We start from the raw sequence: 27,786 nt of genomic DNA, 5'->3' as shown, positions 1-27,786 counted from the left end.
GCCATATTCCCAGTCCCTGCATTCTTGATTACATTCATTCAGGAGGAATTGTAAGAACACAGGTTCAATTCATGTTTTCAAGTCAACTGGCTTGACTGAGCGCTGTCCCATATTTCTTATCTTTATTTCTCCAGGCTTGTGCTCTATCACTTGAGCTACAGCTTCACTTCTGACTTTTCTTGAGTAGTTGTTTTTTTTTTTTTTTTTTGAGATAAAGTTTCATGGACTTTTCCTGCCCTGGCTGGCTTGCCTCCTGAGTAGCTGGGTTATGGGCATGAGCCTCCAGTGCCTGCTCCATATCCCTTATCTTAATGAGGTTTCTCCCCAGTGAACATTCCAGAGTGATGTTGAAGATGAGAATTCCTAAAGGACTGTCAGCTTTCCTTCCATCTCAAGCCCTTGCTGTTCCTGTCGGTTAGTAGATGCTCAGTTAGTAGCTCCCGGAGGTTGTTCCACGTCCCTTGCTGAGGGTTTCTCTCGGCTGTGGAGCTTGCCGTGATGGATGAGGTTGGAGGAGGAGCTGAAGGCTTTGCCGCACTCCTTGCACTCGTAGGGCCGTTCCCCTGTGTGCGTACGCACGTGTTCGGTCCGGCTGGAGGACGTGGTGAAGTCTTTCCCGCAGTACTTACACTTATAGGGTTTTATTCCGGTGTGAATGCGGATGTGCTTGGTGAGGTAGGAGAAGTACTGGAAGGCCTTCCCGCACACTTCGCATTCAAAGGGCTTTTCCACCAGGTGCGTCTTTAAGTGGTCGTGCAGCAGGCTGGACCGGCTGTAGGCCTTCCCGCACTCCTTGCAGTCGTAGGGCTTGTCCCCGGCATGCGTGCTCAGGTGCTTCCGCAGGTAGGAGGCGTTGAGGAAGGCCTTCCCACACTCCGTGCAGATGCAGGGCCGCTCCCCGCTGTGGGTTCGGGTGTGCCTCCGGAGGTAGGAGGAGGCGTGGAAGACCTTCCCGCACTCGTCGCAGATGTGGGGCCGGCCCGCGCTGTGCGTCTTACGGATGTGGTTGTGGAGGTAGGAGGAGTTGAGGAAGGCCTTCCCGCACTCCTTGCACAGATAGGGCCGCTCAGCGCTGTGGATGCGCGCATGCCTGCGGAGGTAGGAGTAGGCGTGGAAGGCCTTGCCGCAGTGCCCGCACAGGTGGGGCCTCTCGCGGCTGTGGGTCCTCCCTACGTGGTTGCGCAGGTAGGAGGAGGTGAGGAAGGCCCGCCCACACTCCTTGCAGGTGTAGGGCCGCTCCCCGCTGTGGATGCGGAGGTGCTGGGCCAGGCGTGGGGAGGAGGCAAAGGCCTTCCCGCACTGCGGACAGGCGTAGGGCTTGTCGGCGGCGTGTGTGGGCAGGTGCGTGATGAGCCCCGAGCGCTTGCCGAAGGCCTTGCCGCAGTCCTTGCACTTGTAGGGCTTCTCGCCCGTGTGGGTGCGGAAGTGCTCCACGAGGCGCGAGTAGGTGGTGAAGGCCTTGCCGCACTCCTTGCACTCGTACGGCTTCTCGCCCGTGTGCGTGCGCAGGTGTCGGCTGAGGTTGGAGGAGCGCCCGAAGGCTTTGCCGCACAGTTCACATGCGTGGGTTTTGAGGGCATGCGTGGGAACCGGCGCCGCCTTGCTGGAACCGCTGCAAGGGCCTGCCGTGTTCCCAGGGTGGTGAGCCTTCACGGGGGTCCTGAAATACGAGTGTTCACTGAAGATCTCTCCACCCTGCGCATGACAACGGAGGGCCTCTGCGCGGGGGCTCGCGGCCTGGTGATGAAAGGGCGATTGAGGATCACAGAAACATTCACATTCATTAATGGGGTCTACCGACAGGAAGACAGAAGCCTCAGGATGGTGATGGTGATGGTGATGGCTTGCCATTTTGATTGACAGGTCCACATTCCCTGCCCGGTGCACTTCCTTTGAGTTGAGTGGGGAACCCTTACACAAGAACCCCAAACCATCTAGTTCTAACATGGAACAATTCTTGTCCGTTTTCATTAAGATTTTTCTTTTCTCTTCTGGTGGTATTGGGGTTTGAACTTTGGCTCTTGGACTTGTGAGGCAGGGGCTTTACCACTGAGCCATGCCTGGAGCCCATCCTCAATACTCAGGAGACCCCGAGGCAAGAGGGAGATTACCAGAGAACTGTGTGGGGATCCCCATCCCCTCTTCCTGGTCTCTCATTCTATTTCTGCTGACTTCCTACAAGACAAGTCTCAAGCAGTCTTTTCTGGGTGCAAGCAAGTCAGTTTTCCCTCTTTTTTTTTTTTTTTTTTGCCAGTCCTGGGGCTTGGACTCAGGGCCTGAGCACTGTCCCTGGCTTCTTCTTGCTCAAGGCTAGCACTCTGCCACTTGAGCCACAGCGCCACTTCTGGCCATTTTCTGTATATGTGGTGCTGGGGAACTGAACCCAGGGCCTCATGTATACGAGGCAAGCACTCTTGCCACTAGGCCATATCCCCAGCCCCTCAGTTTTCCCTCATTAACCTCAGAATTCCCCAATGCTATTGCTTCCTTCATGTTCATAATGCAAGAATGATAATGAACTATGTCATTTAGATGATTCTGAATTTTAGCCTTTTTGTGACATTTTCCAATGTTCTAATGATGCCATGCAAAAACAACACCCAAATTTTGAGCCATCTGCTTTAGTGTGTGTGTGTGTGTGTGTGTGTGTGTGTGTGTGTGTGTGTGTTGCTCCTGGGGCTTGAACTCAGGGTCTGGGTGCTGTTCCCTAAGCTTTTGTGCTCAAGGCTGGTGCTCTTCCATTTGAGCCATTTCTAGCTTTTTGCTGGTAAATTGGAGATAAGTTTCACGGAAATTACCTGGGCTGACTTCAAACCATGATCCTCAGATCTCAGCCTAGTGAGTAGCTAGGATTACAGGCATGAGCCACAGACACCTGGTCATCTGCTTTAATTTTAAAGCTGGTGTATGGATATTCACAAATTGCTTGAAAAAGCCAATGTCTACTTAAACTGAGTCTGTCTGTATATTGGTGAAAAAAATTTAGGGGGTAGGGTGGGGATACTAGAGTTTGAACTCAGTGCCTTGAGGTTGCTTAGTTTGCTCGTTCATGGCTGGCGCTCCACCACTTGAGCCACACCTCCAGCCCAGCATTTTCCTGATTATTTTGGAGATGGGGGTTTTTGTGTACTTTCCTATCCAGGCTGACCTGGAACTCTTGATCCTCCCATTAAAGCCTCCTGAGGGCCTGGGCCTAGTGGTAAAATTGCTTGCCTTATATAGATGAAGCCCTGGGTTCGATTCCTCAGCACCACATACATAGAAAAAGCCAGAAGTGGCGCTGTGGCTCAAGTGGTAGAGTGCTATCCTTGAGCAAAAAAAAAAAGAAGCCAGGGACAATGCTCAGGCACTGAGTTCAAGCCCCAGGACTGCAAAAAACAACAACAATAAAGCCTCCTGTGTGCCGGGATTACAGGCACTTGGCAGCGAGACTGGTTTTTAAGTACTAAGGATAAAACACAGGACAAGCACTCTACCAACAAGCAAAGCTCACCATCCCCTTGTAGATCTCAGACATCCCAAATTTACTGTAGTGTGAGTATTTCTTAGACACACTGCCCTCTGCTAAATGAGTGATACTTCTTTTTTTTTTTCTAAAATGGAACTGGAAATCTTCCTTTGTGTGAGAAAATAACAACTATCTCTTGTTAATCTTACTGTTTGTATCCCATTGGAAGTATGTCTCCTCAAAGAGTCCTCCTGAAATGTTGGCTCGTTAGTGCTAAGGTGCATTTCACAGTCTGAAGACAAAACAAAGAAAAACAAATTAATGTTGGAAATAAATGCTCAATTGCAAGAGTTCAAAATTATACAGCTCATTTATCTAGGATTTCAAATGGCATCTGGCTGAAAGAAGGGAAAGTATGAGTGTTTTGACTCTGTCAATTATTGGTCATTGTTAAGAATGTGACTCGGGGCTGGGAATATGGCCTAGTGGCAAGAGTGCTTGCCTTGTATACATGAAGCCCTGGGTTCGATTCCCCAGCACCACATATATAGAAAATGGCCAGAAGTGGCGCTGTGGCTCAAGTGGCAGAGTGCTCGCCTTGAGCAAAAAGAAGCCAGGGACAGTGCTCAGGCCCTGAGTCCTAAGCCCAGGACAAAAAAAAAAAAAAAAAAAAAAAAAGGGCTGGGGATATAGCCTAGTGGCAAGAGTGCCTGCCTCGGATACACGAGGCCCTAGGTTCGATTCCCCAGCACCACATATACAGAAAACGGCCAGAAGCAGCGCTGTGGCTCAAGTGGCAGAGTGCTAGCCTTGAGCAGGAAGAAGCCAGGGACAGTGCTCAGGCCCTGAGTCCAAGGCTCAGGACTGGCCAAAAAAAAAAAAGAAAGAAAGAAAGCAAGAATGTGACTCAAAGTTGTTGGGTTGTTTTTATTTTTTGTTTTTGGTGTCAGTCCTGGGGCTTGAACTCAGGGCTTGGGTGCTGGTCCCAAACTTTTGTGCTCAATGATAGAGCTCTACCACTTAAAACACAGCTGTACTTCTAGCTTTTCTGAATAGTTTATTGGAAATAAGAGTCTCAAGAGCTTTCCTGCTAAGGCTAGTTTTGAACTGTGGTCTTCAGCCTCATCTTCTTAAGTAGCTGGGATTATGGGCTTGCACTACCAATACAATTTTTGGCTGTTTATTATGAGCTGATTCTTTGAAAATTAAAAGATGATGAAGAATTTTATTAGGATGACAAGGAGCACAGGTATGGACAAAGAGCATGAGAAAAAAATGCTAAAAAAAGGAAGAGGACATGTTATCTTGGACAAAAACAGGATGGACTCAGTAGACAGAAGTAGGAGTGAGAGAAGCTGAAGATTTCCCTCCCTCCCAGATCAGTGGCCCAAGTCCAGTCCCTTCAAAGGGGTCTTAAAAGATTCCTCCTGGGCTGGGAGTGTGGCTTAGTGGTATAGTGCTTGCCTACCATGTATGAAGCCTTGGGTTCAATTCCTCAGTACCACATAAACAGAAAAAGCTGGAAGTGGTGCTGTGGCTCAAGTGGTAGAGTGCTAGCCTTGAGCAAAAGTTCAGGGACAGTGCCCAGGCCCTGAGTTCAAGCCCCAGGACTGCCCCCTCCCACACCCCCCAAACAAAAATTCCTCCTTTAGTCAAGTGCTATAATCCTAGCTACTCAGGAGCCTGAGATCTGAGGGTTATGGTTTGAAGCTAGCCTGGGCAGGAAAGCCATGAGACTCTTATCTTCAATAGACCATAAAAAGCCGGAAGTGGTGCTGTGGCTCAAGTGGTTGAGTGCTAGCCTTGAGCACAAAAGCTCAGGAACAGCGCCCATGTCCAGGATCAGAAAATAAACAGGGGCTGGGAATATGGCCTAGTGGCAAGACTGCTTGTCTCTTATACATGAAGCCCTGGGTTCAATTCCCAAGTACCACATATATAGAAAACAGCCAGAAGTGGTGCTGTGGCTCAAGTGGCAGAGTGCTAGCCTTGAGCAAAAAGAAGCCAGGGACAGTGCTCAGGCCCTGAGTCCAAGGCCCAGGACTGGCAAAAAAAAACAAACAAACAACAACAACAACAAAAACCAGAAAAAGATCCCGCCCTATACTTCTAAACCTGTGTTTTCCAAACACTCACCATGGAGATCTTCACTGTGCACAGGCCACAGATCTTCCAACCAGGAGATTAGACTGGGTTTGATGGGCTCATGTCCTGTACATGGGGAGATATGCTTTCATGGGGAAGGCTGGAGCCAAAGCCATAAAACTTAAGAACCAAGAGAGGAGTTATGCTTCTTTTTGGTGTGTATGTGTTAGTACTTGAGCTTGAACTCAGGGCCTACTTCCTTGCTTGGCATTTTCTGCTTTGGTAGGTGCTCTACCACTTGAGCCATTCCATCATTTTGCTGGTTAACTGCAGATATAAGAGTCTCATGGGGCTGGGAATGTGGCTTAGTGGTAGAGTGCTTGCCTAGCATGCATGAAGCCCTGGGTTCAATTCCTCAACACCACATACACAGAGAAAAATAGAAATGGCTCTGTGGCTCAAGTGGTAAAGTGCTAGCCTTGAGCAAAAGAAGCTCAGGGACAGTGCCCAGGCCCTGATTTCAAGCCCCACAAGCCCATAAAAAACAAAACAAAAAAAAGTTGAAAGTTTTCTAAGGTACACTCATTTGGATCAGCTTCCCTCTGTATCATTCCTCAGATATGAATCATCCATGTGTGCAAATTTTCAGGCTGCATATGCTAGTTGCACGTTAGTCACTGGGTGGCCTTCTTGCCATCAGATCACTCATTGCCACACAGCCGTGCCCGGGTTCAAGTAACCCTCACCCTAATAGTGACCATGGTGATCAGGATGTGGTAAAGAGAACTTCTAAAGTACTTTGCTTAGCACAGCAACAGACAAGGGCCTAATATCCGTCATCTACAGAGAACTCAAAAAACTAAGCCCCTCCAAATCCAGTAAACCAATTATGAAATGGGCAAAGGAGCTTAAGAGAGACTTCACAAGAGAAGAGATAAAAATGGCAAAGAAACATATGAGGAAATGTTCAACATCCCAGGCAGTAAAGGAAATGCAAATAAAAACAACCCTGAGATACCACCTCACTCCAGTTAGAATGGCCTATACTCTGAACTCAGGCAACAGCAAATGCTGGAGGGGGTGCAGGGAGAGAGGAACCCTTCTCCACTATTGGTGGGAGTGTAAACTAGTACAACCACTTTGGAGAACAGTATGGAGGTTCTTCAAAAAGCTCAACATAGACCTACCCTATGACCCAGCCATACCACTCCTAGGCATCTATCCTGAACAGCAGGTCCCAAGATATCAAAAAGACATTTGCACCTCCATGTTTATAGCTGCACAATTCACAATAGCCAAAAAATGGAAACATGGGGGCTGGGGATATGGCCTAGTGGCAAGAGTGCCTGCCCCGTATACATGAGGCCCTGGGTTCAATTCCCCAGCACCACATATATAGAAAACGGCCAAAAGTGGCGCTGTGACTCAAGTGGCAGAGTGCTAGCCTTGAGCAAAAAGAAGCCAGGGACAGTGCTCAGGCCTTGAGTCCAAGCCCCAGGCCTGGCCAAAAAAAAAAAAAAAAAAAAAAAATGGAAACAACCCAGATGCCCCTCCACAGATGAATGGATCCAAAAAATATGGTACCTATACACAATGGAATACTACATAGCGATTAGAAATGGTGAAATATTGGTATTCGCAGGGAAATGGTCAGAACTTGAACAAATAATGTTGAGTGAGACAAGCCTAGAACACCGAAAACAAAGGGGCATGATCTCCTAGATATATGACTGTTAAGGTGGGGGGAAGGGGAGACAGTAGAGACCAGGTCTACGAAACAAAAAACTTCTTGTCAAATGGTATTTCCCACAGGTTTGGGTCAGCGACCCTACATTATGTAACTAAAACCAAACAACTACTCAACATATAAAGGTAAAAAATAGACCTCTCAGCAGATCACAATAACTTAAAAGCTATGTATGTATGTTCATATAAGACAAGGAAAAGCAAACTCTATTGTTGACGTTACATTTAAAGTCCTAGGTGAATTACCTTTGGCGTAGGCCACGTGGCTACTGCATATGTTTTTGGTACAATGTATATTGTATATATGTCTACCTGATCTAGGGAAGGGGAAGAAAAACAGGGTGTAAGATATTACAAGAAATGTACACACTGCCCTATTATGTAACTGTACCCCTTTTGCACAACACCTTGTCAAAAAAATTTTTAAATTAGTAAATAAATTTTAATAAAAGTACTTTGTTTAGACTCACAAAGGAGGGAACAAAAAAAATCATCTGCCAAAGTTGCTAATATCAACTGTGGAAAGGAATCTACCTGTGGAACTGTGGAGGAGGAAAAGTAATTCGTGCTGGTTTTACTGCAGCACCTGGAAACATCTAGGACATGTACAGGGCTCACTCTAGGTCATGGTGGGTGAACCCTGGGCATCTTGGGACAAATCCTCATAGACAGAGAGGTACTGTAGTCAGGATGCATCTTCCACTTGTGCTCAGTGAAGCCCAGAGATCATGGAGCCCAGAGATCCAGCAGCCCACCTGGCCCTGGACCTCACCCTTCTGCAGGAGGTGCCGGGCAGGACAGAGTCTCACCGAGAGAGGCCAGATTCCGGTAGGTCTCCAGCATCACCTCTCTGTACAGCTCTCTGTGGGTTCGGTCCAGTAAGATCCATTCTTCCTGGGTGAAGCCAACGGCCACATCATCAAATCTCACGGAATCCTAAACAGTCACACATATGTCAGCCTCAGGCACAAGCAACAACAGCACCATCTCCACATTGAAAATGACATCCCACTGTCAACCCCAGGGTTTGGGGCTCAAGGAGGACAGTGGCTCTGCCCTTCATCCATATCCAGCTTCCTGTCTATCAACTCCAGATGTGGATGGCTGGTAACCTATTTTTTTTGGGGGGGGGGAGGGGTTGTGGGGCTTGAACTCACAGTCTGGGTACTGTCCCTGAGCCTCTTTGTGCTCAAGGCTAGCGATCTACCTACTTGAGCCATAGCACCACTTTTGGTTTTTGAGTGGCTAATTGGAGATAAGAGTCTTACGGACCCTGGCTGGCTTCCAACTGTGATTCTCACATCTCAGCCTCCCGAGAAGCTACTATTACAGGCACGAGCCACTGGCACCTGGAGGATGGTGATCTTTTGATCATGAACTTCTCTAACCACTGGACTGGAGTCCCCTTCCTGTTAAAACTATACACCCCAGCACATGCACTAAATAGTTGTTGAATAAATAGACAAGAAAAGGACACTTGGGATGACATTGGTCAAGATGCATATATTAATATGCTCCTTTGTACAACTATGTAAAGATAAGAGGAAAAAGAAAAAAAATGAACACTCCATGTTCCCTAATCTGAAAACGCTTGGCAACACAACAAATGTGTACTTGCATTGTAAGGGCTATGAATACTTCAGAATTACTGGGATCTTGGTATGGTTTTCAGGCACTGGCCCACTACCAGCAGTGATGCTATTTCCTGGGGTGACTGCTCTGGGAGCTCAGTCCTTGAGTGGCCCTCTGTATTGTTTTTAGAAGCTCTGGAGTTGGAACTGGAGGCCTGGCTCAAGTGGTAGAACACCAGCCTGAGTACAAGAAAGCTCTGGAGCCCAGCCTGCCTAGAAGGCCAATGTGCTTCTGGCAGAGGCATGGCACTGGTGAGCGCTCTGCATACCTCATAACAATGTGTCACGCAGTTGGCCACCATCCTCTCTGCCTTTGCCTTTTCTTCAGGTCCCTAGAAAAACAGCCACCTGGAAGAAAAAACAACAGGAGGGCTGAGAACCCAGAGCCCAGCATAATTCCTATACCTGCATGGCTAAAAACCATTCCATCCTAGCACACACACATGCACACTACTGCCTATCCAGCCTGGGCAGTCCTGTCTCACTTAGAGCCAGGTGAGGGCCCAAGGACTGTGCTGTCCACACAGGGAAAGCGTACCAGCTTCATTTTACAAGTAAGGAAGTCTCTGGCCAGATGTAACACTGTATTCCACAGGGGCTAACAGCATATGAGTAACACAGAACCTCTTTTTTTTTTTTTTAAAGGGACAAAGGATTTATTCTGATTCATTACTTCAAAGGACTCTGTTCTCCATTCCTGAGTCCCATGCACTGGACACAACATGACCACAGTGGGAAAATGGAGCAGAGAATTACCACACCTCCTAGCAGCCAGGAAGGAGTCTGAGGGAGACACTGAAAATGACAGAGAGAAGGGAGGGAGGAGAGCAGAGGGAGAGAGAAGAGGAGGGTAGGGAGGAGGAGGCAGAGCAGAAGAGATTCCTGGTAGAGCCTTCAAGGACATACCCAAAATGACCTGTTTCCTCCACCCAGATCTATAAGTTCCACAACAGCCCAGTCCACTGGGGACAAAGTTTCATAAGCAGGAGTCTACTGGGAATATTACATTATCAAAACACAAAAACATGAATATATTCTATTAAGCAAATTAAAAACACAATAGATACGCAGGCACATGTGAAATGTTTTTGAAAATGCTTGGTATCTTGACAATTGGTCATTTATTTCTAAGTTTAAAAATATATGTGCATCTTACAGCAAACTATAATGCTATGTAATATACTTTCTAAGCACTTACTGTTACTTATAAGGATATGGTCATCAGTAACCTGAATATAGGTAATTTGAGAAGGTATATTGAAAAGCACACTTTTTCCACATTAGAACCTCTTTTCTTTTCTTCTTTTTCTGGTTCTGGGATCTAAACTCTGGGCGTGGATGCTATCCCTGAGTTGTTTTGTTTTTCTGCTCAAGACTAGAGGTCTACTACTTGAACCATAGCTCCACTTTTGGCTTTTTGTAGTTAATTGGAGACAAAAGTCTCACAGACTTTCCTGCCTGGGCTGGCTTTGAACTGTGATTCTCGAATCTCAAATCTCAGCCTGCAGTCCTTCTGGGTAGCTAGGATTACAGGCATGAGCCACCAGTGCCTGACTGCTCTTTCTTTTTTTTAGTGGCATTGGGGATTGAACTTTGGACCCCCCTACCTCATTCACTAGGCAGGCACATTACCACTTGAGCCACACCTGCAGTGGTAACACCTTCTTTCAAAACATATGTACTATAGCTCAAACTGACCTCCAACTTCTAAGTGCTGAGATGACAAGCATGCACAAGCCTACCTAGCTTTAGAAAAACACTCTCCACCCAAAGTCTTGCTTTCAAATATTTTATTTCAAGATTGTGCATTATCTATCATTTCAAATAAAAAGTTATGAAATTCAATTTTGGGGGCTGGGAATGTGGCTTTAGTGGTAGAGTGCTTGCCTAGCATGCATGAAGCCATTTCTCAGTACCACATTAAAAAAAACAAACACGTACTAAGGGTTGTCCTACACAAGGTCACTTACCAGTTGGACCTGAAACATCCCTGAAAGCTCATACATGGGGGACTTGGTCCCCCATGCAGCACTGCCCACATGAGGGGACTCTGGAGAGAGGAGGGGGGCTGGATCAAGAGGGCTCTTCCCTCCTGAATGGCTCAATGCATGGATAGATTCGTAGCTCAAGGGCTGGCTACTAGGAGATGAAAATGTTTGGTGGGTCTCCTTGTAGGAAGTACATCAGTGGGGCATGCCCTTAAAGGGTATAATTTCCTGGCCCCTTACCTTTGCTCTCTGTCCCTATTTCCTGGCCATGAGGTGAGCTTTGTCTTTCCATCACCCCAGGCCCAGAAAAAAGAGCCAAGTTTTCATGGCCCAACCCTTGAAACCCAAAGCCAAATGAATCCCCCCCCCCCTTTTTTCTTGTGTGTGCCAGTCTTGGGGCTTCAGGTCAGACCCTCAGTGCTGTCCCTTAGCTTTTTTACTCAAGGCCAGTGCTCTACCACTTGGGCCACAGCTCTGCTTTTGGCTTTTTGGTGGCTAACTGGAGATGAGTCATAGACTTTCCTGCCAATTGCTGAGTCACAAAAACGTGTCTACAGTAGGGCACCAGTGACTCAGACCTAATTTTAGCTATTCAAAAGGCTGAGATTGGAGGATCAGGGGTTGAAGCCAGCCTGGGCAGGAAATTCCATGACACTCTTATCTCCAATTAACCGGCAAAAAGCCTGAAGTGGAGCTGGAGCTCAAGTGGTAGAACTCTAGCCTTAAGCAAAAAAAGCTAAGGGCCACTGCCCTGTGTTCAAGCTCCAGGACAGACCCATACAGGAGGGGGAGGATTTTGGACCACACTTCACCCCTGCTCACCTGAACTCACTGGAATGGCCACGTCTGTGAGATGGGAGGCAGCAGGAGTCAGTGTCACAAAGCAGCAGAAATTCCTTTCCTTGTAGGAAACAATTTAGAAAGGTGGCTTTGGAGGCTTCTGTAAGGGACTTGTGGAGATGAGGCTCTAAGTAGCTAGGATTACAGGAGTGAACTGGGCCTGGCCCAACTCTACAACTTATTTGTGCAATTAAACCACCACAAAGGCAGTGCCCAGTACAAAGGCACAGACTGATACATAACAGATTAAACATTTACCACAGCTGAACATTAGGGCTCAAGCATATATATAATATATATAAAAGCTCAGAAGGCCAAGATCTAGGGACTGAAGTTCAAAGCCAGCCAGGGCATGAAAGCCCATGAGACTCTAGCAGTGGCTACCTTTTGTGGCTCAAATGGAGCTTGCCAGCCATGAGTGAGAAAGCTCAGGGACAGGACCTGAGTTCAAACACACACACACACACACACACACACACACACACACACACACACACACACACACACACACACACACACACACACACACACACACACACACACACACACACACACACACACACACACACACACACACACACACACACACACACACACACACACACACACACACACACACACACACACACACACACACACACACACACACACACACACACCTGTGGTAGCCACTGGCTATGAATACCAAATCAGTTGTATTTGGTGAATCAAAACCAATTAAATCAAGACTCGAGGCATAGCCAAAGTGGTGGTGCATCTGCTTAGCATGCCAGCAGCCCTGAGTTCAAAATCCAATACTGTGAAAAAAGAAAGAAGAAACAGCCAACAAAACTGATGTAGCCTTGTAAATGTGTTAGTCAATAAATTCTGACACCTAGGGTCTAATGCTACCAAACCACCACATCCTACCACTAAGGCACATTCCCAGTGACAGCGAGAAATCTTTGCAGTCTATTGTCGCAACTCTTCTAGTGTATTTTAGGTTAGTATTTCATCTTTCACTGTACCTCAGTAGCAAACTCAACTTTCTCACTTGTACGGGTGTGAAAAGAACGAGCCCTTCGACCTGCCAATGTTGAGGCGCACGTACCTGACGCAGCTCGGTCGCCGTTGGATTACGACAGGAGCCCCGCGGAGGAAGCCCCGCGCCCAGCAGCCCCGGACACTTCCCGTCGGCTCTCCCGAGGACCTGACAGGGCTGCGGCCGGGAAGGACGCGCGCGCTCCGGGAGGAGCGGGGCGCGGGAGGAAGGAGTCAGGCCTTGGTGGGATCCGCACGCCGCCGGGACTCCCTGAGGCCCCCGGCCACCTCCGCGGCCTCCAACACATCACGGGAACTCACCCAAATGAGGAATGCACCCACCATGAAGAGAGGGGTTCGGAACGGCCGGAGACAGACAGCACCAGCCGGGAGCCCGCGGGTCGTTGACGTCACCTCCGTTTCCGGCCCGTGGAGCCTGAGGCATTGGGGTCTCAGCCAAGGGAGACTCTTCGGTAGGGAAAACCGAGTATCAGCATCTGGTAGCCCGGAGGCTCCGAGAAATCGACGTTAGGTTAGCCCTGCCCAGAGGCTGGGGGTGGAGCCTCTCGCGGTGGTGCGGCAAGTAGGCGTGGCTGACCAGGGGCGGAGCTCAGCTGAGGGCGGGGGGGGGGGCCTGAAGCAAGGCAGAGTGCACGCCAAGGGGCGGGGCGGGGCGCAGAGGAGTGGGGACTGGCTCGAAGATTTTCCCAACTCTGCTCAGGCTCTTAGGCCTCTCCGTTGATAAGCCAACCAATGCTTCACTTGATCTGCGGTTCCTCCATCAGTCTCTAGATTTTTTCGTTTTGTTTTGGTGCTGGTCCTGAGGCTTGAACTCAGGGCCTTGGAACAAACAGCAAGGGCCCCGACATTCCTACTTTTTTGCTCAAGACTGGCCCTCTACCACTTTAAGCCATAACTCCACTTCTCCCTTTTTGGTGGCTCCTTGAAGATGAGTCTCATGGACTTTCCTGTCCAGGCCAGGCTGGCTTCAAACTCCCATTCTCAGATCTCAACCTCCTGAGTAGCTGGGATTACAAGCATAACCACTAATGCCCCCTCCCCCCTTTATTTACTGTATATTAATTGTGCCAAGAGGTACAATTTCTCATGTGCATGCATATATATTTTAATCAAAATAAGCCCCTCTTAATTGCTTTTTACTTGCCCCCAACCCTGTATTAACACTTTCAATGAGATTCCTTTGTCTTTATACATAGACACAATGTATTTATTACTCACCCTTCATTCTTTTTTTTCCCAAGACATAAACACAGGAATTTTTCTGTTGATGGTTGTCTTTAATTTACAAACATTTTGTAGTTATTATATCATAGTTTTATTTTAATGTCATTATAAATAGAATTCTCTCTCTGGTCTTGCTATGTTCCCCAGACTGGCGATCTTCCGGCCTCAACCTCCTAAGAACCAAGATCACTGGTATGCACTACTATGCCATGGATGTGTGCTACTGTGCTCCGCCTCTGGTTGAGATGGAGTCTTGTTAAGTTTTTGGCCTGGACTGGCCTAGAATTTCAATTTCCTCCTCTTTGCCTCCTAGGTAGGATTACAGTCTTGAACCACAGTGCTACTACGCAATGGGGTATCCTTCCTTAGGATAAAAGTGCACAGAAGAGAGGATAAGAAAGTAAGGAATGGGGTTGGCTGCGTTCTGGTGGCTCATGACTATAATCTTAGCTACTCAGCAGGCTGAGATCTGAGGATCTTGATTTGAAGCCAGTCTGGGTAGTAAAGTCCATGAGATTCTTATCTCCAATAAACTACTCAGAAAAGGCCATGCCGGACTGAGAATGTGGCTTAGTGCTAAGAGTGCTTGCCTAGAATGCATGCAGCCCTGGGTCTGATTTCTCAGTATCATATAAACAGAAAAGCCCAGAAGTGGTGCTGTGGCTCAAGTGGCAAAGTGCTAGCCTTGAGCAAAAAGAAGCTAAGGGACCCAGGCCCTGAGTTCAAGGCCAGGACTGGCAAAAAAGAAAAAAAAAAAAAAAAAAGGAAAGAGAAAAAACACATTGTAGCTCAAGTGGTAGAGCACAAACCTAGCCTTGAGCAAAAGAAGGGACAAAAGTTGATTAAGGGCTTGAATGTGGCTTAGTAGTAGAGTGCTTGCCTAGCATGCATGAAGCCCTGGGTACCACAAACAGAAAAGGCTAGAAGCACCATTGTGGCGAAGCTCAGAGACAGTGCCCAGGCCCTGAGTTCAAGCCCCAGGACTGGCAAAAAAAAAAAAAAAATTTTTTTTAAGTTCATTAAGAAACTAAATGAAAGCTGAATGTGATCCCACAATCCTATAATCCTGTACCTATAATCCAGCACCAATGAGACAGACAGGAAGATCTGGAGTTTGAGGCCAGCCCGGACTACATAAAAAGACTTTGTCAAGCACAGAATCCGAGGGAAAAAATGTGAAAAAGTGCAGCAGTGGAGCACTCTGGACATTGATGAAAGTGAACTATGCAACTCGTGAGTGGAAACAGGAGGGAGGGAAGGGAGAGAATGAGGGAACAGATGACACTGTATGAAAGTTATTGCACTTATTACCTGATGCCCGTAAATGTAACCCCTCTGTACATCACCTTTATAATAATAAAGTTAATAAAACTAAAAAAGATCTTGTCAAAGAAGAAAATAAATAAATGGGGGCTGGGAATATGGCCTAGTGGCAAGAGTGCTTGCCTCCTATACATGAAGCTCATGGTTCGATTCCCCAGCACCACATATATGGAAAACGGCCAGAAGGGGAGCTGTGGCTCAGGTGGCAGAGTGCTAGCCTTGAGCGGGAAGAAGCCAGGGATGGTGCTCAGGCCCTGAGTCCAAGGCCCAGGACTGGCCAAAAAAAAGAGAAGAAATAAATGGACTGCCAAAATGGATGCTACCAAAAACAGGGGGACTCTTCCTATAGAAAAATTGAAAGTACATTGACACTTTCACTTAAAAAAATTCATTTTGGGGGCTGGGGATATAGCCTAGTGGCAAGAGTGCCTGCCTCGGATACACGAGGCCCTAGGTTCGATTCCCCAGCACCACATATACAGAAAACGGCCAGAAGCGGCGCTGTGGCTCAAGTGGCAGAGTGCTAGCCTTGAGCGGGAAGAAGCCAGGGACAGTGCTCAGGCCCTGAGTCCAAGGCCCACGACTGGCCAAAAAAAAAAAAAAAAAAAATTCATCTTGAGGGCTGGGGATATGGCCTAGTGGCGAGTGAGCTTGCCTCGTATACATGAGGCCCTGGGTTCGATTCCCCAGCACCACATATACAGAAAACGGCCAGAAGTGGCGCTGTGGCTCAAGTGGCAGAGTGCTAGCCTTGAGCAAAAAGAAGCCAGGGACAGTGCTCAGGCCCTGAGTCCAAGCCCCGGGACTGGCCAAAAAAAAAAAAAATTCATTTTGAGCAAGCTTTGAACTCAAGTTCCAGTACTGCCAAAAACAAATAAATGAACTTGAAAAAAAACTACCACATTTTATTTTGTTAAGCTGCTTTTCGACACACACACTAAGTACAGAGAGCCTTTACTTGGTGAGTTTCCCATGGATGCGCAAATGAGAGATGTCATTGGAGGACATGAAGCTCTGAACTGTCTAATAGCAACCTACATATCACATCACATCCTGACTACAAAGGCAATGTGTACTCATAATACCTGAGCAGAAGCAACGCAGCATGGCTAATGGAACAAGGTCGAGCCTCTCCTCCAGATGGCACACTGCAGGAACCAACATCACCAGCAAAGCACTTGGCCAGCGAGCTTGCAAGGTCTCTGAACCAGGAAGTGTCCTGATATTTGCTAGGCTTCTCTCTAGTATGACATTGCCAGTCCAACAGCTCTGTCCTCTGTTCACCAGCAGCTGTTCACCAGGGTGGCATAGCATCGAACCCATCAAGAACATGGTAAACAGCCAGACACTGGTGGCTTGAGAGTATAGTCCTAGCTATTGAGGAAGTTGAGATCTGAGGATTGCGTTTTGAAGTCACCCTGAGCAGGAAAGGCCATGAGTCTTACCTCCAATGAACCACCAGAAAACTGGAAGTGGAGTTGTGGCTCAAAGTAGTACAGAGCTAGTCTTGAGCAAAAGAGCTCAGGGACAGCGCCCAGGTCTCTAAGTTTAAGCCCTATGACTGACAAGGAAAAAAAAAAGAACAAGGTAAATGAACCTTCCCAAGTTCTCAGAATTCCTTGGAGAGGGTTATGAGGCTTTGTGAGTTTGTATGTGGTTATTGCGACTTGAGGACTAGGTGAACATGCACAGGCAAATCTTACAAGCATATGGCTTCTAGCCGGTGTGGGTCCTCTGGTGCACTGAAAGGTTGGAGCAGTGGGCAAAGGCCTTGCCACACTCCTGGCATTGGTAGGGGTGCTCACCCGTATGGACCCTCCTGTGTCGTGTCAGGTCTGAAGCAGCACTGTAGGCCTTCCCGCATGCTTCACACTTAAAGGGCTTCTCTCTTGCATGAGTCCTTCCATGCTCAATGAGAGAAAAAGACCTGGCGAAGGCTTTCCCGCACTGCTTACAGATGAAAGGCCTCTCCCCGGTATGCGTTCTGGTATGGGCCAGGAGGCAGGTGGATGTGGTGAAGGCTTTCCCGCACTCCTTGCACTGGTAGGGCTTCTCCCCACTGTGCGATCGCACATGCTTCGTGAGGCCCGAGGACTGTGTGAAGGCTTTCCCACACTCCTTACACACATAGGGCTTCAATCCCATGTGAATGCGCACATGCTTCTGCAGGTAGGAGGACGTCCCGAAAGCTTTGCTGCACTGCTTGCACGTGTAGGGCTTTTGGTCTGTGTGTGTCTGCAGATGCTTGGCGAGGTAGGAGGAAACTCGGAAGGCTTTCCCACACTCCTTGCATGTATAGGGCTTGTGCACACTATGAGTGCGCACGTGCTGGGAGAGACCCCAGTACTGAGCGAAGGCTTTGCCACACACAGGGCATGCGTGGGGTCTCTCCCCGGTGTGGGTTCGCATGTGCTTGCCTAGGTAAGCAGGGTATCGGAAACTCTTCCCGCACTGCTCACATCTGTAGGGGTGCTCCACGCTGAGGCTGGCCATGTGAATGGGAAGGTCCCCGGAGAGAAGGCAGGGGTCTCCACTATCACTCCATCCACACAGCTTGTCTTCACCCTGAGCTTCCATGAAGGCCTGGGCCGGGAATGGTCCAGCAAAAGCTTGACCACTGTCACTGTGTCCCGAGGCTTCTTTTTGCAGGCAGGGGCTCTCCTGCACTTTTGGGGTGAGGATGAGGGTTTCTGGGTTGTTGGCAAGTGCAGAGACTATTTCTGCAGTAGAGGTTTCTATCTGCAGGGCGAGGGAGGCTTTTCCACCTGGATCACGCTCACAATTGTTCCATTCAGCTAGAGTTCTGTGTTCTGGGTGAAAACTATGTTCCAGGCCAACTGTGGCCTGCTGCTTCCAGGCGTGGAGTTCAGACACTTGGCTGTTGCTTCCCTGTTGATAAAATGATGAGGGAAGTTTAAAGCACATTATTGGACGATGATAATGACCTTGAGGATGGTAATAACTCATGGTGATACACTCTTGTAGCTCTTCACCAGGACTTGACAACCCTGTGCATGTACCATGGAAACTACACAACGGTCAGAGCATCTTCTGATGTCTTTCTTGGGGATATACTGCCATTCTCACCTAGCTCTTGTTTGGGCCAATTTCCTAAAATGGAACTCCCCATGGTTTTCTACAGGGAGTGTAAAACAAAACGAAACAGGAGACACTCTTTGTTGATCTTACCAGCTGTATCCTGCTGCAGGCCTGTCCCCTCCAAAGCTCCTGTGCAAGTGTGGACTCATAGGGACTAAGTGGTCTTATATACTCTGAAAACATACAGGAAAACAGAATTAAGATTTGCATAAAGAAATGGCCAAAACTGGGTACTGGTGGCTCACACCTGCGATCCCAACTATGAAGGAGGCTGAGATTTGAGGATCACCATTCAAAGCCCAGGCAGGAAAGTCCATGAGACTCTATCTCCAACTGATCACCAAAATGCTGAAAGTGGGGCCGTGGGTCAAGTGGTAGAGCACCATCCTTGAACAAAAAAAAAAGCTCAGGGAAAGTGCTCAGGCACTTTGCTGTGTACAAGCCCTAAAAGTGGCTTAAAAACAAAAACAGCTGCAGGAGTTAAAATGACAGCGAGAATCTAGGATTACAGGTGTGAGCTACTGGCTTGGAGTTTTTTTTTTTTTTTTTTTTGGCCAGTCCTGGGCCTTGGACTCCGGGCCTGAGCACTGTCCCTGGCTTCCTTTTGCTCAAGGCTAGCACTCCGCCACTTGAGCCACAGCGCCGCTTCTGGCCGTTTTCTGTATATGTGGTGCTGGGGAATCGAACCTAGGGCCTCGTGTATCCGAGGCAGGCACTCTTGCCACTAGGCTATATCCCCAGCCCTGGCTTGGAGTTTTGTGTGTATGTGTTTTTGTGAGTATAGGAAAGCCTGAGTAGACAGAAAGCAAAGAACAATAGGAAGTTGAAGATACCCTAACTTCTCAGATAAATGACTTGTATATTTCTTTTTCTTTTGTGCCAGATCTGGGGCTTGAACTCAGGACCTGAGCACTGTCCCTGGCTTCTTTTTGCTTAAGGCTAACACTCTACCACTTGAGCCACAGTGCCATTTCTGGCCTTTTCTTTATATGTTGAGGAATCGAACCCAGGGCTTCATGTATGGGAGGCAAGCACTCTACCACTAGGCCATATTCCAGTCCTGGATATTTCTTTTGTAGGGTGGGTACTGGGGACTGCTTCAGGACCCTGCACATGCTAGGCAAGCACTCTACCACTCGAGCTATACCGTCCTTTGTTTGGACATAGGGTCTCACTAACTTAGCTCAGGCTGGCCTAGAATCCTCTCAATCCTCTTGCCTCCTGAGCAGCTGGGATTACAGGTATACTTCACCATGCCAGACTTAACAGCTTTAATCTTGTGTGCCCCACTTCTTCCATGATCACCTTGGAGTTGTCCCCTCCGCACTATCTTCATGTTCTCATCTTCCTCTAGCCAAGAGATCAGGCTGGGTTTGGTGGGCTGACATCCTGTGCATGGGAAAGGTTCAGGGAAGAGAGTGGAAAACCCAGTATAAATCAGGGGAGTCTATTCTACTGAAAGAAGCAAGCCATTTTTAGAAGGGCTATGAAGGAACACATTGCCTCATTTTTTTAAAAAAAATTTTTTTTAAGGGTTGAGACCAGGACTCAAGCTCAGTATATACTGCTTTTGCTCACTGGGTGGTGCTCTACCAACTGAGCCAATCCTCTAACCCCCATATTACCTTGCCATCCCACCCCACCCCCAAATTTCTCTTGCTTCTCTGAAACCAAAAATAATGATTGCACAGTTTCAAAGCAAAACTACTGACATCCCCCCTCTCTTTTTGTGGTGGTTCTGGGGCTTGAACTCAGGGGCTGCACAATCCCTAAGTTTTTTGCTTAAAAAACTCCACCACTTGAGTCACAGCTCCACTTCTGGCTTTTGGCGGTTAATTGGAGATAAGAGCCCCAAGAACTTTTCTCCCCCTCCCCCAGGAGGCCTCAGGCAGGACAGAGTCTCACCAAGGGAGGCTAGGTTCCGGTAGGTCTCCAGCATCACCTCTCTGTACAGCTCTTGGTGAGTTTGATCCAGTAAGATCCATTCCTCCAGGGTGAAGCCCACAGCCACATCATCAAAGCTCAAGGAGTCCTGAACAGTCAGTCACATGTCAGCCTCAGGTACAAGCAACAACAGCACCATCTCCACATTGTAAATGACATCCTGCTGTCAGCCCCAGGGTTGGGGCTCAAGGAGGACTGGGGCTCTGACCTCCATCCACACCCAGCTTCCTGTCCATCTGCTCCAGATGGAGGGGGCTGGTGACTCTTTGATCATGAATTTCTCTATTACAACTGGACCAGAGCTCCTTGTTTTTGATTTTTTGGTGCCGGTGTTGGGTCTTGAACTCAAGGCCTGGGAGCTGTCCTGGAGCTGTTTTGCTCAAGCTTGGGAGCCACAGCTTCACTAGGGCTTTGTTTATTTATGGTGGTTAACTGGAGATAAGAATCGCCTCAGGCTGGATTTGAGTCACAAATCTCAACCTCTTGAGTAGCTAGGATCACAGGCCCAAGTGCCTGTGCTTAGGGTCTGGTAATACTGTGCTTTTAAGAAGCTGTAGGGGCTGGGTGTTGGTGGCTCAAGTCTGTAATACTAGTTACTCAGGAGGAGGCTGAGATCTGCGCTCATGGTTTGAAGCCAGCTTGGGCAGGAAAGTCTGAGACTCTGTAATTAAATCACAGAAAAAACTGGAAGTAGCACTGTGGCTCCAGTGGTTGAGTGCTAGCATTGAGCAAAAGGTCAGGGATAGTGCCAGGCCTTGAGTTCAAGCCCCAGGATAGGTGCATGTGCACGCACACAAAGCTGTAGGGATCAAGGCTTCCTCAAAGGAAATTTGTCTCCTTCTGGAGACAAGTATGAAATGATGCAGGTCAGTTTCTGCATACCTGATAATAATGTGCTGGGAAGTCAGTCAACATCCTCTCTACTTTTATATTTGCTTCATGAGGGGAGACTGGGTTCCTAGAAAAAGAAAGGAGAGGGGTGGGAATATGGCCTAGTGGCAAGAGAGCCTGCCTCATATACATGAAGCCCTAGGTTCTATTCCTCAGCACCACATACATAGAAAAGGCCAGAAGTGGCTCTGTAGCTCAAGTTGGCAGAGTGCTAGCGTTAAGCAAAAAAAGAGCCAGGGACAGTGCTCAGGTCCTGAGTTCAGGCCCCAGGACTGGCAAAAAAAAAAAAAAAAAAAAAAAGGAGAGCTGAGAACCCAGAGTCCACCATAATTCCTACACGTGCAGGGCCAGAAAACCATTCCTTCTGAGTAAGGCATCTCGTGATCCTGTACATACATACTACCTGTCCTTGCTGGGATAGTCTTGTCACAGCTGGAAAAAGGTGTGGGCATGGGGGCCGTGTTGCTTGCCAGACCAAGTATACCCAGCCTCACTTTACAGGTATGAAAGCCTGCAAACAGGAGATGTGACTCATCTCTGTCGTGGTGACAAATCTCATGAAGATGATGAAGATTATGCAGTGCTTATTTATTGAGACAGGGTTTCACTGTGTAGCCCTGTTGTGGAGCTTAGTCCTCAAAGTGCTGGGAATAACATGGGATGGCAGGTATGTAATGCCGCACACAGGGGTAGCATTTCTCCTGGAAGCATGTTCCAGGACTGACTTGTGTAGCCATCTAAGTGCCTCCAACATGAACTAAGCCTGGGAAACTGTTCAGGCTCTAACCACTGCACTCTGTTATTGAGAGGTTGGGGAAGAGTAGGGATATACTTTTTTTTTTTTTTTCAAAAGAAACATCAAAGCCAGTGACTCATACCTGTCATCCTAGTTACACTGGAGGCTGAGATCTGCCAGACGGAGCAGGAATGTCCGTGACACTCTTAACTCCAATTAACCAGCAAAAAATCCTGAAGTAGAGCGGTGGCTCAAGTGGCAGAGCGCCAACTTTGAGTAAAAGAGCTCAGGAACAGCGTCCAGGCCTAGAATTCAAGTCCCGATACCGGAGAATATAGATAACATCCAGAGAAAAACAGGCTATGCAGCATCCAAGACAGAATCTCGTTTCCTGCTTTAACATAATGCAGCAGGGTGAATACAGACCCTCAAAGTCAAGCTCCCAGCTGGACCGCTGGCTTGCATAGGCGCAGGCAGGAGAGGCCCCGCCAGCCGCCTCGCACCGGTGCTCACTGGAACGCAAGCCGGGACTGCCAGGCCGCAGTCACCGCGAGTCGAGCGGTGAAGTGTTTCCCTTCGGCACACAGAAAATCCCGCATGGGAACCCCAGTGAAGGAGAACACTCCACCTCCCCACGGCCCGAGCGGCCGCCTCTCCACCGAGGTCCAAGTTCCGCAGCCGGACGAGAGCTGGCTTCCTCACCTCGTCCTCCGTTCCAACTCTGCGAGCCACACGCGCCCTCCCAGGAAGCAACTGACACTGGTGGCGGCCCACACGTGCCCGCCCAGACGGGCGCAGCGAGGCGGCTCGGATGTGACTTCACGTCCGCCACCTCGTAACTTCCGGCGGCGGCGGCGGCCCAGGGCGGGTTCCTCCGACTTGGAGCCGCGCCGCAAGGAAGCAGATTCCGAGGAGGCTGAAATTTCAACCTGGGAACATGGCCTAGTGGCACGAGTGCTGGCCTCGTATACATGAAGCCCTGGGTTCGATTCCTCAGCACCACCTATATGGAAAATGGCCAGAGGTGGCGCTGTGGCCCAAGTGGCAGAGTGCTAGCCTTGAGCAAAAAAGAAGCCAGGGACGACAGTGCCTCAGGCCCTGAGTCCAAGCAAAAAATAAATAAAATAAAAATAAATAAAAAAAAACAACTTTCGACCAGACCTACTCAGTGTGGTGGCGGGGCAACGAGTGGGCGGGGCAGGGATTACTGAACAAATGGGGACGTGGCCCCATGTTTGTGGGTGGGAAGGGGAGCCAGGCAGGATTCCCTCGAGGGGCGGGGCCAGAGGCGGGACGTGGTTCCTATAGGGGTGGTGCAGGGTTGTGGGGAGAGTGGAGCGGAGCTGGAAGGGGGTTTATATTTGAGGCGGGGCCAGAGCACACATTGGGCGTGGCAAATGATTTAAGGTGGGCGGGGCAGATGGTGGGGCTGAGTCTAGGGCCTCACAGGATGGACTGCAAAGGGAAACCCTGGGGGTATGGATCCACATAGCCTGCGATGCACTGAAACTAGATAGAACCTTCTGGGCTGGGGATATGGCCTAGTGGCAAGAGTGCTTGCCTTGTATCCATGAAGCCCTAGGCTGAATTCCCCAGCACCACATATATAGAAAACGGCCAGAGGTGGCGCTGTGGCTCAGTGGTAGAGTGCTAGCCTTGAGCAAAAAGAAGCCAGGGACAGTGCTCAGGCCCTGAGTCCAAGGCCCAGGACTGGCAAAAAAAAAAAAAACACAACAAAAAACTAGAACCTTCCAACAGGAAAGAGTGCTCAGCTCACAGCCCTATGCCCACAGAGCTTAGCGGCAATGCTATCAAGTGCAGAAGCTGAGAGAACTTTGCCTCTAGGCAAAGATACAAACTCCAGGTCTTGGAGAGACTTGGACTTGAGTGGCGTGGATTGGTGGTAGAGCGCTTGTTTACCTAGATTTGCAGGGTCCTGGATTCTATGCTCAGAAAACGTTGTTGGGAGGGTGCATGTTATGGGCAGCACCTAGTTAGGCGCTGGTGGCTCACAAGTGTGTAATCTTAGCTACTCAGGAGGCTCGGATCTAAAGATCATAGTTCGAAGTCAGACAAGGCAGGAAAGCCTATGAGACTCTTATCTCCAGTAAACTTCCAAATAAAGGCTCAAGTGGCCCAGGTCCATCCTTGAGCAAAAAGTTCAGGGACAGTGCCAACCGACTTAAAAAAAAGTCCCACCTAGGGTGATGTGACAGGTACTCCATGTTACAGCAAGCTGCCATCCATTTAGCCATTCTAAGTGCCATACTGCAGCAGAACAAACCTTCCTATGTTGAGACAGTGTCACAGGTCATCAATTTCCTCCAGGGTATGCCTTGCATTTGAGCTTGTTGTTATTTCTGCTGTGCTGTGGTGGTCTAGTTCAGGTTTCTGCTACAGACAGAGCCAAGCAAATCAAGAGCCTGAATTCAAGCATAGGGAGATGAGGGAAGGTGTGTGTGACATCTCTGAGGAGTTCCTCACCTGGCTGGGTAAAATAGTCTCCCATAGTCTCACTGCTCTATAAGTAAACATGCTAAAACTCATTTTCCTGTTTGAGTCATTCTTTGGGGAGTTGTGCTTGCTGGGCAAGTGCTTTCTTCTCAGTTCTAGAGGGAAAGAAAAAAAGTAAAAGAAAAAGGAAAAAATATACAAAGAAGGAAGCTGGTGTGGTGTGACAAATCTATAATTTAAGCAGTCAGGAAGTGGAGGCAAGAGGATCAAGAGTTGGAGTCTGCCTGGGCTACATAATTCCAGTTCCAGTGAGACCTTGTCTTAAAAACAACAACCAGGGGCTGGGGATATGGCCTAGTGGCAAGAGTGCTTGCCTCTCATACATGAGGCCCTGGGTTCAATTCCCCAGCACCACATATACAGAAAACGGCCAGAAGTGGCGCTGTGGCTCAAGTGGCAGAGTGCTAGCCTTGAGCAAAAAGAAGCCAGGGACAGTGCTCAGGCCCTGAGTCCAAGCCCAGAACTGGCCAAAAAACAACAACAACCACCAAAACCTATCCTCCTCCCCCCCAAAAAAAACAACAAAACCAGGATTGGGGTATGAGTTTAAGCCTCAGTATTGAAAAAAAAAAAAAGAAGATGGACTTTTTTCAAGAAAAAAGAAAGCCAGTGGCTCACATGTATAGTCCTAGCTACTTAGAAGGCTGAAACCTAGAGGATCATGGTTCAAGGTTATCCCAGGGAAAAAAATTCCTGAGACTCCATCTCCAAAATAATCAGCTAAAGGCAAGGCTGGAGGCATGGTCCAGGTGGTAGAGCACCAGGTTAAGTGTAAAAACCAAGGAAGAGTGTAGCTCCCGAGCTCTTAGAAACAATAGGGTTTGTAAAATTTCACTGTCTTAGAGTTTATTCTTAGCTTCTATAACTCAATTTTTTCTTTTTTTATTGTCAAAGTGAAATACAGAGGGTTTATAGTTTCATATGTAAAGGAGTGAGTACATTTCTCATCCAACTTGTTATAACTCCATTTTGATGCCTCCATGCTAGAGGGCTGCTCCCCCACCCATGAGACTAGTTCCTTGTAGTTTGACATTTAAAACTATATGTAGCCCTTGTTCCTCTCTGTGTCTAGGTAGCAACCATAGTAACAGATTGTAAAAAATGATCACAGTAATACATTATAGAAATAACCATAGTAGTAGTTACAGAAATGCCATGGCAACTGTCAGGTTGGTCCACTTATGATTGAGTACTTCATTGTTTTAGCCCCCTCATGCTTGCTTAGTGATATTAGGGGAACATGGTAACAATTGTTAAAATAAAGTTGGTATTAGGTCAGTCTGACTGTGAAATTCTGCTTCTGTAAATGGCTTGCTTAACCCATTTGTGACTTGCTGTGACCCCCCTGCATCTGTGCTACAGGACCACCTGCTGTAGAATACATAGTTTCTACCTTTAAAAAACCAGCCCTGCGGTGGCTCATTGCTGTTCTTTACCATCCCGATGGTGGAGCGCAGATGCTGTGCAGAGCTAAATAAAGACTCCTAGCCTGATTGACTGAGTGCTAGTGACTTTCTTGTGGGTGTGAGTCGTGGGTGGCCAGGATACTGCATTAAGCAAGCAAGCTAAGCTAGAGTGAGCCCCAGAATGTAAATCTCATACTGCAAAAGGAAAAATAAAAGATAACAGTAAATAGGCAGTAGACAGATTTCGCCTTCATATAACCTTTGTTTAGTGCTAGTACAGCGCCCCCCCATCCCCATCTTAGTACAAAAGAGAAAACTAGACAGTGACTGCTGGTCAGAGGGAAGTCAGGGAAGCTGTCCAAGGTCCTAATTTATGTCCCAATGCTCTGGGACAAGATATAGATCTTGACACTGAAACTAGTGAGCATGGATACCTGGCGAAATGGAAATCCGAAGACTCCTTTCAAGATCCTTGTGTTAGCTGGGTGCTAGTGGCTCATGCCTGTAACCCTGGCTACCCAGGAAGATGAGATCTGAGTATAACGGTCCAAAGCCAGCCCTCACAGATAACTCTGAGAGACCCATGGTGATTTCCAATAAATTATAGAACTAAGTTTGTATTTTGCCTAAGGCCTTACCTTATCTTTATGAATTTTCTACTTTACCCCCAGCTCACAGAGACTAGAGAGGTCGCTGACTCTCCCATCATAACCCACAGACTTGTTTCAGGCCCAGCTGCCATCTGTTGGGGGACCCAGTCACAACTACACTTTCACCAAAATCCCCAAAACAAGACCAGTTGTATACCACCAGTCTGTTGGCTGTAGGTCTTACTGCTGGTATGGCTAGCTTGGGACTAGATCTGGCTTATAATACAGATGTGCATATCAACTCATGAGGGCACCCACTTAAACCCCCTCCTCCCTCCAACTAGACATTGATGGCTCATGCCTGTAATCCTAGCTACTCATGAGGCGAAGAGATGAGGATTGTGGTGTTATGCACATGTCGTGAGGAGACCACCAAGAAGACCACCGAGAGCCAGACATTCTGAAATGCAAAAGCAAGGCTTTATTCAGGCGAGCTGCAACTCGGGCCTCGTCCTACACTCCGACACAGCGGAGGTTAGGAGGAGGGCCATGAGCAGAGTTTCACATGGGTATTTAAAGGAAAAAATCAGAAAGTTACATAAACCAGGTGCAAGCAGGGTTGGGGTGGGAGGACAAATCTGATTGGCTCGGGGCTAGGGGTTCTCTAAAATTGGTTTGAGGACATTCCAGGGCGGTCAACTTGGGCCATCAGGGAAATGGGTTTTTATGGCTGGTTGGTTTCAGCACAAACAACTTTGTTCCTGGAATCTGTACAATGTCTAGTTAGTTTCACCATAAACAAGCCATTTTCCGGGTTTTATGTATGTGTTGGGTTATTCTTAGCTTAACACAAACAACAAGATGGTTGCAGTTTCAAGATGGAGTGGTCCTAGTCTTTCATTGGTTTGTTCGGGGCAGGAAAAGCCCTGAGGCTCTCATCTCCAATTAACCACTAGAAAATTGGAAGTGGGGATATGGCTCAAAATGGTAGAGCACTAGCCTTAAGCAAAAGAGTTGAGCGATAGCACTCAGGCCCTGTCAAGTTCAAGCCTCATGACAGCCCCCCATCCCCCCAAAAAAGCCTGTGATGTGGCTTAGTGGTAGAGTGCTTGCCTAGCATGCATGAAGCCCTGGATTTGATTCATCAGCACCACATAAACAGAAAAAGCCAGAAGTGGCGCTATGGTAGAGTGCTAGCCTTGAGCACAGAGAGGCTCAGGGATAGAGCCCAGGCCCTGAGTTCAAGCACTAGGATCTGCAAACCAACCAACAAGCAAATG

At 48.1% G+C, this 27,786-nt stretch overlaps 1 protein-coding gene across 5 annotated transcripts; it reads right to left on the bottom strand.

Annotated features, from left to right (window-relative positions):
- Positions 1-232: 232 nt before the first annotated feature.
- Positions 233-22,716, bottom strand: LOC125348740 (zinc finger protein 778-like). Of its 5 annotated transcripts, none has more exons than XM_048342255.1 (7): positions 22,699-22,716; positions 21,252-21,327; positions 19,731-19,814; positions 18,516-18,598; positions 17,132-18,215; positions 13,080-13,226; positions 11,588-11,849 (listed from the first exon to the last, which is right to left on the bottom strand). In XM_048342255.1, exons 3-7 carry the CDS (start codon positions 19,759-19,761, stop codon positions 11,815-11,817), a joined length of 1,380 nt encoding a protein of 459 aa, XP_048198212.1. In that variant the 5' UTR covers positions 19,762-19,814; positions 21,252-21,327; positions 22,699-22,716; the 3' UTR covers positions 11,588-11,814. The 5 variants fall into 5 exon arrangements, with proteins under 5 accessions (XP_048198208.1, XP_048198209.1, XP_048198210.1 ...); XM_048342254.1 differs by lacking the exon at positions 22,699-22,716 and adding an exon at positions 22,139-22,689; XM_048342251.1 differs by lacking the exons at positions 11,588-11,849; positions 13,080-13,226; positions 17,132-18,215; ... (1 more) ...; positions 19,731-19,814; positions 22,699-22,716 and adding exons at positions 233-1,737; positions 3,658-3,740; positions 5,585-5,659; positions 20,331-20,457; positions 22,139-22,684.
- Positions 22,717-27,786: the final 5,070 nt, after the last annotated feature.

This window comes from Perognathus longimembris, chromosome 3 (assembly GCF_023159225.1).
Source record: "Perognathus longimembris pacificus isolate PPM17 chromosome 3, ASM2315922v1, whole genome shotgun sequence".
Taxonomy (NCBI): Eukaryota; Metazoa; Chordata; class Mammalia; order Rodentia; family Heteromyidae; genus Perognathus; species Perognathus longimembris.
This window is presented reverse-complemented; position numbering and strand designations above follow the sequence as displayed.